The following is a 12833-nucleotide window of genomic DNA, read 5'->3' as shown; positions in this document are numbered from 1 at the left end:
AATTACATAATCGTCCGATGCCAAAAGGCCAGAACCCAGAATACTATTTAGCTGAAAGCTGGAGTCAAACGCTCCTTCTAGACCACAGCCCTAACAAAGCCGTAGACCTTTGAACGATCCCAAGTCATTAACTTTCTTGTTTTGTCTTCCGCACTCTTGAACAACTTTTTCCACAAACATAAACAGATCGGACCCCCTAAACAAGAACCAAAATTTATCTTCTTTCAAACGTGAAATTTCATTTCATTGTCTTCTTAACGTTACAAAAAAAAAAAAAAAAACAAAGAAACAGGTTTACTATCTCCTTTGTTTTTGTTTTTGTTTTTGTCTTTTTTTTTGTTTCGTCCCCTTAAAACAAAGAGTTAGATTGGGAGAGACAGGGATAAAGACCCTGTTTTTGATTGATGGGTATTATCTCAAATCTGAGAGGATCAAGAACCCAAGCAGAAGGGTTGCCATCTTCTACATCTGTTTCCAACAAGAAAAAATGGTCTAGTTTGATGCCTTTCGTTGTGGCCCTTGTGGTCATAGCTGAAATTGCGTTTCTTGGTCGTCTTGACATGGCCAAAAACGCTGCCTTTTTCGATTCATGGCCTGAGATGTTCTATAAATCACAATCTTCTGGTGGAGTAGAGGTTGCTGGCGTTGAAAAGTTCGGGATTGAAGCTTTGGGTGGTGATCAGAACTTAGTTAAAGAGAGCTGTGAGGAGTGGCTTGAAAGAGAAGATGGCGTGGTTTATTCAAGGGATTTTGGCAAGGATCCCATCTGGGTTTCTGGTGGCGAGCAGGTTTCTTAACTATTTCTTCTTCTTAATTTTTTTTTTTTGAGGTCAAATGATAGTATGATCAAAGTCTGTTTTTGGTCTTTGCAAGGTCGTTAGATAATATAGCGTATTGAACACGATTATGATTTTCTGTTTCGATTTTGAATCTTTAGCTTTTAAGATTGTGAATTTTTCATAGTGATTTATCTATGAAGTTGTGAGGTTACCGATAAATTCTATCTGCCCATTTTATCACAATTTGACAGAATCATGTAGGAAATGCAGACAACAATAATGTTTTTGTATTATTGCTTTTGAGTGAAGATCATGTCTTCATAGTATTTCTTAAGGCCAAAGGAATTATCCTGGAAGTCTGAGAAATATATATAAGTTTATCCTAGACCTTTCTCTCCATTCTTTCTAATCTATTCATTAAGGTTATGTTTGGTGCATAGGATGATAGATAGGGTAGGATGATAATCATCCTATATTATGTTTGGTTTATATCTAAAGAAAGGGTAAGGATTACAAAGAGAATTAATCATCCTCTTGGTATAGGATGATTAAATCCTCTCCAAGTGGAAAGAAAGGATTATTTTTAATCCATGGGATTATTACATTGTCCTATTATACCCTTAAAACTTACATCAATAATTTGAGGAAGAATAATTTTGACCAATAAATAAATTATTTTATCCTAATCCTTGCGTACATCAAACACAAGATAGGATGACATTATTTAATCTAATCCTATTCATAATATCATCTTATCCCATGCTATCATAATCTTGTGTATCAAACACATCCTAAGTGTTAAAATGATGCCGGTGCTAGTCCACTCTAAAATGTTCTGGTAATTTTGCATATTATTCTTCCCAGATTTGATGTTGTTTAGAAGTCAAACTTCTTAGTGGGCTTTGGTGAGTTTAGTAAATCCAACCAATTGGTTTTAGCATTAATTATGTCTTCTTACTTATTGCTGACTTCATCTTCGTGGTATGTAGGAGTGGAAAACTTGTTCTGTGAGCTGTACGTTTGGATTTGATTCCAGTAAGAAACCTGATGCTGCCTTTGGTTTGCCTCATCAATCTGGAGTTGCTAGTGTGCTGCGCTCAATGGAATCAGCTTCCTACTATTCTGAGAATAATATTGCTCAGGCACAACGGTGGGTAAGCACAATCTATAATGACTTGTATGCATTTGAAACAAACACTAATGTGCCCTGAATGTTTGGGACAATTCTCTATCAAGTACTTTATTTCTTCCCAATATTCTCTTTAACAAGGCTTTGCCTCCTCTATACAAGTGAATTTAATATTAAATAAGATATTTTCTGTGAATTACTCTTAGAAGCTATGATCTGTGGACACCGATGTTAGTGTGACTGTGATGCTTCAACACTGACATATTTCCAAGAATCTAGGCTCATCAACATGGCTATACATGTGTCCTTATATTTTCCATAATATTTTACACATTAATAACAGTTTGTAAGATTTTGCCAAAAAACATTCAGTAATTGCACTAGCTTCTTTTGGTAATTAAGCTGGCTTCTGTTGTAGAAATGTTTGGTATAAATGAACTGAACTATTTTCCCTCTAACTATTGGATAGGTGCTAATTATTTCATTGGATAAGTGTCCTACAGAGCTAGGCTTAAAGTGGATTCTAATTAAGGGGAAGTCTCTGTAAAACTAACTGTTTCATTTTTTTTTTCCTTTTCAATTAGGAGGGGTTATGATATTGTAATGACAACTAGCCTCTCTTCAGATGTTCCTGTTGGATATTTTTCATGGGCTGAGTATGATATCATGGCACCAGTGATGCCAAAGACTGAGAAGGCCCTTGCAGCTGCTTTCATTTCTAACTGTGGTGCCCGCAACTTTCGTTTGGAAGCTCTTGTTGGGCTTGAAAATGCGAATATCAAGATAGATTCTTATGGTGGTTGCCATAGAAATCGCGATGGAAGAGGTGAGATTTTCTTTTCTTATGCTTTTGATGTTAACCTAATTATATACTGACATGCAGTCTGATGTTAAACTGTAAAATGTTGTATTTTTTTATAATTTTTGGCCCTTCCTATAGGTAAACTAGAAGTGGCAAGTGTCTATGTTTTCTTTTAGTGTAAATACTTGACTGCATTTATGAGGTTACCAGTTCTCTATACCTGAGGTTTCGTTTTTATATTTCTTACCTGGTTAAATCAACCTGGAACTCCACAGTGCATTACTCTTATAATGACTATGGTTTCTCAAAAATAGTGAGAGATCTTAAAATTTTTTCCATGATACAACTCCAGCCTGCTCAACCATTCTGGTCACACTTCATGAATCTGTTTCTCCCTCTTTATCTATTATCATTTGTAATATTCTATGCATATATTCAATGCAGTACACATGCTGCATCTATACCTATACATATGAGTTGCTCTGGATATCAATGCCAACTTGTTATTTCCATTGCTATACAAGAGTTGTCGGCCATTTCAGTAAAAGACTGTTTGTGGGAAATTGTTTTGATAAAATGAGAAGTTTAGGTAGTGTTTAGTTTTAGAAAATAGAGTGATTTTCTGTTTTGATTTTCTTGGAAAATGAAAAACATGAGTTAAAATGTGTTTGATAATTGAAAATGAAAATAAATTTTTAGAAAACAAAAATGAAAATGGGTTAAAATATGAAAGCAAAAAAAAAAAAGTTTTCAATTGTGAAAACAAGGGATCTACATTATTTTTTTCCTTATGTTTTGCAAGTTACCATATTGAAACACTTTTTAATGTCATTAATTAATAAATATATTTTTATATTTAGAATTAGATGCCATTAATAGTAATATTATTGAATATTTTATTTATTTTCTTGTTTTTGCATTTTTAGAAAATAAGTTTTATTTTCAGTTACCAAATACAGTTTTTAGAAAACAAAAAATAGAAAATAAAAACTATTTTCTAGAAAATGAAAATAAAATTTTTTTTTTTTTCTTAACCTAAACAGAGAGAGTCGATTGAGGCACAAACTTCAGTGACTAGTTAATTGCTTATCACCTCATGATGTGCTTGTGCATTGTGTAAAGTAGTTTATGAATATATTTCATGTAAATTTTGCAGTGGACAAAGTGGAAGCTCTTAGACGCTATAAGTTTAGCTTGGCTTTTGAGAACTCCAATGAGGAGGATTATGTCACGGAAAAATTTTTCCAGTCTCTTGTTGCAGGTATGAACATTATTTCTGATGGCCCTTTAAACATTATATTAGGACAAAAGGATTTCATAGGCAGAAATTATTTCTTTCCAATTCTTGGTTCCTTTTGATCGATGTTACAAAACTCCATTCTACTTGAGTCTCTTAAATTGAACCTAATCATCTCCTTAGGGAATTAGTTCCGCTTTTGGAATAAAATAATAAATGCATAAAGTTTTGCCAAAAATTGGAAATTGTTATAACTAATTTCTGGAAGACTTTTGTGAAATAGGATCCAGAAAATTGTGATTCGGGCTGGAAAGAATTCATAGGTGTTTTCATTTTGGACATGAATGTTTTGATACCAGTGTTTTCAGTTTCACCATTTGATTAATGGAGCTGTTAAAATTTTGTAGGAACTGTACCTGTGGTTATTGGTGCTCCAAATATTGAAGATTTTGCCCCCTCTCCTGGTTCAGTTTTACATATTAAGGAATTGGAGGATGTTCAATCAGTTGCAAAAAGAATGAAGTACCTTGCAGAAAACCCTGATGCTTATAATCAATCATTAAGGTGTGGCTTAATCCCAGGAATAAATATGCTAGTTTACCAGAAACCTATTTCTTATTATGGAATTGTTACATGCACCCTGCTCCCCTTTTTATGAGGTTTGTTGATGGTTTGAGTTATATTTTGATTTCTTAATGTGGGGGCTTGTTGACAATGAGATAACCATGGATTAGGTGGAAGTACGAAGGCCCTTCTGATTCTTTCAAGGCCCTTGTGGATATGGCTGTGGTTCATTCGTCATGCCGTCTGTGCATTCACTTGGCAACTGTCATCCAAGAGAAAGAAGAAAGGAGCTCTGACTTCAAAAAACGTCCCTGCAAGTGTAGCAGAGGATCAGAAACCGTGTATCATTTATATGTAAGAGAACGAGGAAGGTTTGAGATGGATTCTATTTTCTTGAGGTAGCCCCTGTACTTTTTAGCTATTAGCACATTGTTACAAAACAATTTTTTTGATCCTTGTTATCCAGACTTGATTTGACTTTCTTTAAACATAAAAATCAGTGGAAAAGTAGTTGAAATCATCTAGTGTTGCATTCATTTCACCTAATTGATGATACATGACTATTTTATCTTTGACTTTACCTTGTTAAGACTCATGCATCTTAATTCTTAAGCATAAGCCAATTTGTCAATGTGGAGATGAGTGGTAATTCAATCTCCACTCAGTGGAAGCTAATTTTAATCGATTCTTAAAATTTGAAACTGGAGGAAATCCTTACTTCTGACATTGATGAGCAGGTCTGGCAATTTGACTTTAGGGGCCTTGGAGGCTGCGGTGCTTATGAAGTTTAAGTCTGTGGAACACGTGCCTATTTGGAAGCAGGAAAGACCCAAAAGCATAAGAGGAGGAGATGAACTAAAAGTATACAGAATATATCCTGTTGGCTTGACACAGAGACAGGCTTTATATACCTTCAAGTTCGAAGGGGATGCTGATCTTAGGAGCCACATTGAAAACAACCCTTGTGCAAAGTTTGAAGTCATATTTGTCTAGATTGAAGGTTGCATTATCTCAACTTTGTGCTTGGACGATGGATTCCACATTTCAGCACTATTTGCTGAAAATATTTCCTGAAAGATCAAGGTAACCTTATGTAGGTTATTACTTTCATCAAATGCTTCTTGTAAGGACCTCATGATTTTTTAACATTGATGAGCTGCTAGGTAATGGCTGATAGGGATGAGCATGGCTTCAAATGGCTCAATTTAGTTTTAGCTCACGAAACAATGCATCTGACCCTTTGAGTTTTAGCTTCAAAATTCTTCCAAGCATGATAAATTATTGGATAAATTAGTTTTACTTTAGATATGTTAAAAGAGTCATCGTGTATAAGTTGTTCCTGGTGAATCTTTCGCTGTTATAACTCGTGAATACTTATGCTGGAGCAATCTGGCTTTTTCATTTGCAACTTTGCATCTTCCCTTTACTTCAGAATGTGAATTCAGAGGGTATAATTACATAGTACTGCAAAGCGACTGTCTGAATTCTGACATTTTGATCGTTCACTTCCGCAAACCTTATACACTCAAAGATTGGGCGAGGCAATGTCTCATACGGCTCTTAGTAACAAAACTTTGTTGGGCCATGCAGTCTCAGCCATTAACTGGGGCTCAACGATGGAGCCTCTGCTCTCTTTTTGTGTGGGGAATTCAGCTAGGAGAACCATCCGTAAAAAATAAAACCTGTCAGCTGCCGGTGCCCTGGGAAGGCAAGTAAATGGGGAGAATCTTCCAAGAATGACCTATGCATATTCTTGGCTGGTTAAATGTTTGCAAGTTGCAACCCTTTTTAAATACTAGTATAACATGCAGTTTCTTAGGTTGTTGACTACAAAATTTCTGGACCCTCGATCTCAATTGCTCCCTTTATCTTCTTTTTTTTTCTTTGTTCTTTTCTTATGAAATAGTATTCATCCATCTAGGAAATTACTGGCAAACAACAAGAAACATAGAATCATAGAAAGACAAATGTAATATGTTGAATGAGAGAAAATGAAATAAAAATATGAATGAGAGAAAATGAAATAAAAATGTGGTCAACAACTATGTGATCTGATGGTAAAATATTACTCTTGGCTTCGGTTATTGGCGTTCTCAAATAAAAAATTAAAATATGAGCCAAAAAGCAGAAAAAAAAGAAAAAAAAAAAAAGCAAGTGAGAGGTTGAAGAGCAAAACATGGTGCGTGCCAAAACAAGGGAAGAAGGATTGTGTGACTTCGGGCCCCATGTTTATTTTCTATTGAAACCGAAAACAAAAATTGAGCTTAACTGGTGGCGGCGAGTCAAGTTAAGTGCCTCTTGGCTCATTCTAAAGGTTAATAATCAACATCTGGTTCAGGTTTCTTTAACTCTTAAATCTATTCTCTCTTTCCCATTAGAGAAACAAAATGAGTGGGTCATCGTCAGTTACTTTACCAGAACATAAGCAACTCTTTTTTTCTAATTTTCTTTTCCCATTTTTTTTATGTTAGTATATCCGCGTTTCAACACTAGATTTTGTAAAATCACCTCATTCAACTTTGGCGACTTAAAATCGGAAATCTGTTATCATAAGCCTAATATCTTTGATTGTGAGAAGAAAAGGACAAAACATTTTCTTAGAACATTTCAAATACCACCTTAATGGACTGCACCAATACAAGAGCGCAAAATCTGACGGGAATAATAAATACTGTACACCTAAGATTTACTTACACCTACAAAAGTGAGGAGTAGTTTTAACTTTAAAATAGAATTTAATAATAATTAAAATTGAAATTTAATTTAATTAATTTATATAATTATTCATAAGATAAAATTTTATTTATAATTTATAATTATAATTTTATAATTATTTAATCATAATAAAAAATTTATGTATGAATTTATAATATAAATTTTATATAAAATTTTGATAAATCTCATATAATTTTAAATTATGATTAATTAATTATATTATAATTATTTTAAATGATATGTTTTTAATTAAGTAAATAACCGGTTTTGAGTTATAAAAGTTAAATGATATAGTTTCGTAAAATTTAAGGTGTAGAGCGCGGTTGTTTTTTTGACTGCCGCTAGCCTTTTTTTTTTTTTTTTTTGAAATTTTAATTTGTAAGCAAAAGAAATAAGAATATTAATTCCTTGCTATTTTTTACTTGGTGATACGATTTTCTTTTATTTTAAAGAAATGTAAATTATTTGAGATTTTGTTTTAATAAAAAATATATCTACTTCAATGATTTGGATTCTGTCATTCTAACAAATTTGTATAATATTTTTTATTTTTTTATAAAATTTACAATTTTAATAAAATTTTGTAAATTTTACAATTCTTTGAAGAAACCATTGCCCAACCTCCAAGTCCACTAAAATGGGATAGGAGTCATATATTTATATATAAAATTTTTAAGATCTCTATAAAATTTTTAATAATACGAGTGAATGGTGACATGATCAGTGTGAATCACGAATTTTCATGTTAATTTAACTATGCTTCAGATGATATGGAGAAGAAATGTTGTGGATGATGAGAATGAGATCACATCATTGTTACTTTGGCATTTTACTATAAAATTATTTATAGTATTTTTAACAATAACAATTAGTGTACATCTCGTGAAAATTGACCTTTTTAGATGTAGACATCAAATTTTATTTGAGTTTACTGAATTAATTTTTGTTTTTAAGTTTTGTGTATTCATATTAAAATTAATTTAATATTATTTTAAAATATAATGATTAATAAAAAAAAAATTTGGGGTGGCAGTGATGTCTTAATATAAACAATAAAAGTATAATAATAAAATAATATTTTAAATATAAATAATCACACCTAAATTTTACCTAAATATTAAAAAATTAATGTGATCTCATTATACTTAAGAATTTATTTATTTGTATTGCATAATATTCATTGACATACATATGTTATTATGTTATCATTGGCAATCATTTGCATTCTTCTGTTTTTAATTTTTTTATTTATTTACTACTTGTGATAAAATATTTTATAATAAAAAAGAATAATATATTTTTTAAAAATTTTGTGATATTATAAAATAAAATAAAAATAATATTTCGAAAGAAATGATTCTTGGTACTTTACTTAGATGTTGGAGAGTCACTAACAATTATCTTTTATAAAGAGTGTTATTTCATTTTAAGGGATATTGTATTAAATCTCAAGTAAAAAAAGTTATCTTAAATTCTATCTAGATGTTAGAGAATTTTAAGATAATTCTTTAACTTAAAATTTTTCTTAATATTTTTAAATAAAAAATTTTAGCAAAAAAAATATATATTTTTAAACGAAGGAAATTAATATTAAATTTTAAGTCAAAATCATTTTATCAAATATCGAAAATAACGTATGATTAAATGATATCAATTTATGAGTGTTGTGAGGGTGCTAATTCTTTTCTACACATAACCGACTCTTAAACTTAACTTAATTTTTGTAAATCAAAATTTATCTTTTTATAAATTTTAAACCTGCTTTTAAAGTTTTATTAAAACTATAAATTTTTAAGTGATCAATCATACTTTAAAACAGATTAATGATAATTTTTTTTTTTTAATTTTAAAATACTCTACAGTCTTATAATCTCAAAATCATTAGGACATTAGATTATAAGGTCAAAGGTTAAATGGACAAGCAATCAAATGCAGAAACCAGAGGCCAAACCCGTTGACTTTAATCGGTAGCAAATTAAGGCAGAAGCCAATAAAAAGTGTTAAGATTTTTTTTTTTTTAATGAATTGAATGCTTTATACGTCATTTATAGTTGTTCTCTTGAAAAGTTTCTATCCATTTTTCCTAAGAAGCAAGGATTAAAAAAAAATATAAGAGGAGAGAGAAAAGAAAAAAAAATCCGCATGGTCACATGTCATCTGTTGATAATCTAATAATAGCTAAATTTAAAAAGATAAAACTTACCTGAATTTATATAAGTAAAATTCGTGAATATTTTTTATTAAAAGTAAATATATAAAAAATTTTGATAAAAATTTTGAATAGATAAATTAATAAAATTAATTATAAAAATCATCAATAAATTGATAAAATTAATTGTAAAAATTAATAATATATAAAAAATTATTAAAAATATTATTTATAATTCAAAATTTATCAAAATTTATTTAATTGTAAAAATTTTATAAATATTTTTACTAAAAATATCTATTTAATAAATATATAAAAAATTTTAAATTTTATTCGTTTAATTTACATAATAAAAATTTTTAATTTTTAATTTTTAATTTTATTTTTAATTTTAATTTACTTATTTTTAATAAAAAATTTCACTAACTCCCTCACGCAAAATTTTCTTAATTTAGAAAGAATAAAAAGTTGGGCTAAATTGATAGGAATAGCCGCTGAATATAACTCTAAACTGTTTAAAAATAAAAGACAAATCAACTGTCATGTTTCTCATCTTCTTCCTCCAATGTACTACCACCAACTAAATTGACCCTTGACACCATCCAAAAGTCCCCTCTTCCACCAAAAAAACAAAAAAAAACCTCTCCGCCTCTCTTGAGGTCCCCTTCTTTCCATTACAAAAATGTCCAAACACTTCTCTCCCTTCACTTCTCTTTCCACCACCACAATTCTTGCTGTTCCAAATTCTTTATATCTCATTTTCAACTTTTCAAACAACTATCCCAAATGTCTTCCTTTTCTGTTCGTTTACTTGCACCACAAGCATTGCCATCTGCTTCCTCCTTCAGGCCTAAAACATGGGTTCTTGCTGCTCCAACGACAGCACCAGCATCAGTGGAGGTGGATGCTGGGAGGTTGGAGCCAAGAGTAGAAGAGAGAGATGGCTACTTTGTGTTGAAAGAGAAGTTTAGAGAAGGCATCAACCCTCAAGAGAAAGTGAAGATTGAGAAAGAACCCATGAAGCTTTTCATGGAAGGAGGGATTAAAGAACTTGCTAAGATGTCAATTGAGGAGATTGATAAGGCTAAGGATACAAAGGATGACATTGATGTCAGACTTAAGTGGCTTGGTTTGTTCCACAGGAGAAAGCATCAGTGTAAGTTTACCACTTACTAAAGCTTGTTCTCTCTATTGCTTGATTTGGATTTTGGTTTTAACATGAATTTCTTGGATTTTATATTTTGAAGTTGACTCAGATCAGCTCCTTATAAGATCACATGATTCTGATAATTAAAATTACAGTACCATAATATTGATGGGGTTTTGCGAAACTGAGTTATAATTTTGTTGTTGTTGTTGTTGTAAGATTCTTCTATTATTGATGGCAGATGGTAGATTTATGATGAGACTGAAGCTACCGAATGGTGTAACGACAAGTGCCCAAACACGATACCTAGCTAGTGTGATAAGGAAATATGGGAAGGATGGGTGTGCCGACGTGACAACCAGGCAAAACTGGCAAATTCGGGTAGTGGTGTTGCCTGATGTGGCAGAAATAATCAAGGGACTTGAAGAAGTAGGCTTGACAAGCCTACAGAGTGGCATGGACAATGTGAGAAACCCTGTTGGCAGTCCTCTTGCTGGCATTGATCCGGAGGAGATTGTTGATACCCGTCCTTACACGAACTTGCTATCCCAATTTATTACCGCCCATTCCCGTGGCAATCCAACCATCTCTAACTTGTAATTTCCTTTTACACGGCCCTGATTCCATTGGAAAATAATGTGTCTGATTTTGGACATTGTGTTTTGTTTGAACAGGCCAAGGAAGTGGAATGTTGTTTTGTTTGAACAGGCCAAGGAAGTGGAATGTTTGTGTTGTGGGGACTCATGATCTTTATGAACACCCCCATATCAACGTTCTTGCTTACATGCCTGCCCCAAAAGATGGACGTTTTGGGTTCAATTTGCTGGTTGGTGGGTTCTTTAGCCCCAAGAGATGTGAAGAGGCCATTCCTCTTGATGCTTGGGTCTCGGCGGATGATGTCATCCCAGTGTGTAAAGCAGTGCTAGAAGCCTATAGAGATCTTGGCTTCAGGGGCAACAGAACAGACAGAAGACAAGAATGATGTGGCTGATTGAAGAACTGGTGAGTAACACAGTTTTTCTCAATTATTATGCTAGTACGTAAGGTTACATTATTTCCATCTTTTTGTATTCATTGTTCCCTGAATTATTGAAGCATCAAATCCTGATCATTTCAAAAATTTGTCAAAATGCAGGGCATTGAAGTATTCAGATCAGAGGTAGCCAAGAGAATGCCTCAGAAAGAGTTAGAGAGAGCATCTTCTGAAGACCTGGTTCAAAAGCAATGGGAAAGGAGAGACTACCTTGGTGTCCATCCACAGAAACAAGAAGGTTTTAGCTATGTTGGTATTCACATTCCAGTTGGTCGAGTCCAAGCAGATGACATGGATGAACTAGCCCGGTTAGCTGACACATATGGCTCAGGCGAACTCAGGCTTACCGTAGAGCAAAACATCATAATTCCAAACGTTGACAACTCGAAATTAGAAGCCTTGCTTAACGAGCCTCTACTGAAAGACAAGTTTTCACCAGAACCAAGTATTCTCATGAAAGGGTTAGTGGCTTGTACCGGCAACCAATTTTGTGGGCAAGCCATTATTGAGACAAAGGCTAGAGCCTTGAAGGTGACTGAGGAGGTGGAAAGGCTAGTGTCAGTGACCCGGCCGATTAGGATGCACTGGACGGGCTGTCCTAATACTTGCGGACAGGTTCAAGTTGCTGATATAGGTTTCATGGGGTGCATGGCAAGGGATGAGAATGGGAAACCTTGCGAAGCAGCAGATATCTTCTTGGGAGGGAGAATAGGGAGTGACTCGCATTTGGGAGAACTTTATAAGAAGGCTGTTCCTTGTAAGAACTCGGTACCTGTAGTTGCTGACATTTTGATGGAACACTTTGGAGCTGTCCCTAGAGAGAGGGAAGAAGGAGAAGATTGATCAATGAATTCATTCATTGCTTTTAGATTTCCATTTTTTTTTTCTGTCAAATTGAATGATGTAAGGATTCTAAGCATGCCTTTCGAGAAGAAAATGGAGCATCTAAAAGATATTTGGAGGATTCATCTGGACAAACTTTGATAAATGGGATGACAAAGTGAACATCTCCACTTTTTAACATGCTCGCTCTACGATGATGGTTTTTTTTTTTTTTTTTATGATATATAACATCTTGATCACATGCATCAAAATAAAGTTATTGGCAATATATTTCCAATTGTTTGGTTAATGTCGATCACCCTGTTCTAGGAGCAGATTAAGTTCCTTTCAGGAGAAAGACAAACCTTCACCCCAAGTCCCCAGCTATCTAAGGATGCTATGAGAATTATGATATCAACACAGAATGTGAAAGATTGAGTTTATATTTGATCCATT

At 32.9% G+C, this 12833-nt stretch overlaps 2 protein-coding genes across 7 annotated transcripts; both read left to right on the top strand.

The window, feature by feature from the left end:
- Nucleotides 1-79: 79 nt before the first annotated feature.
- LOC111308938 (glycoprotein 3-alpha-L-fucosyltransferase FUT11-like) lies at nt 80-5919 on the top strand. 2 transcript variants are annotated; one of them, XM_022907639.2, is made up of 7 exons: nt 80-788; nt 1769-1929; nt 2493-2734; nt 3867-3971; nt 4355-4511; nt 4682-4909; nt 5249-5919. In XM_022907639.2, exons 1-7 carry the CDS (start codon nt 405-407, stop codon nt 5502-5504), a joined length of 1533 nt encoding a protein of 510 aa, XP_022763374.2. In that variant the 5' UTR covers nt 80-404; the 3' UTR covers nt 5505-5919. The 2 variants fall into 2 exon arrangements, with proteins under 2 accessions (XP_022763374.2, XP_022763375.2); XM_022907640.2 differs by having other exon boundaries at nt 5269-5770.
- A 4061-nt stretch (nt 5920-9980) lies between these two features.
- Nucleotides 9981-12578, top strand: LOC111308936 (ferredoxin--nitrite reductase, chloroplastic-like). Of its 5 annotated transcripts, none has more exons than XR_016329405.1 (4): nt 9981-10531; nt 10764-11118; nt 11197-11524; nt 11658-12578. XR_016329405.1 is itself a non-coding variant. In XM_022907634.2 (4 exons), exons 1-3 carry the CDS (start codon nt 10162-10164, stop codon nt 11502-11504), a joined length of 999 nt encoding a protein of 332 aa, XP_022763369.2. In that variant the 5' UTR covers nt 10004-10161; the 3' UTR covers nt 11505-11524; nt 11658-12578. The 5 variants fall into 5 exon arrangements, 3 of the variants coding, with proteins under 3 accessions (XP_022763369.2, XP_089602837.1, XP_089602842.1); XM_022907634.2 differs by having other exon boundaries at nt 10004-10531; nt 11231-11524; XM_089746711.1 differs by having other exon boundaries at nt 10026-10531; nt 11231-11524.
- The last annotated feature ends 255 nt before the right edge of the window (nt 12579-12833 follow it).

Source organism: Durio zibethinus, chromosome 2 (assembly GCF_047325235.1).
Source record: "Durio zibethinus cultivar Kanyao isolate XHJ-2024 chromosome 2, ASM4732523v1, whole genome shotgun sequence".
Classification (NCBI taxonomy): Eukaryota; Viridiplantae; Streptophyta; class Magnoliopsida; order Malvales; family Malvaceae; genus Durio; species Durio zibethinus.
Note: the sequence above shows the minus strand (reverse complement) of the source record. Positions and strands in the feature narration are given on the sequence as shown.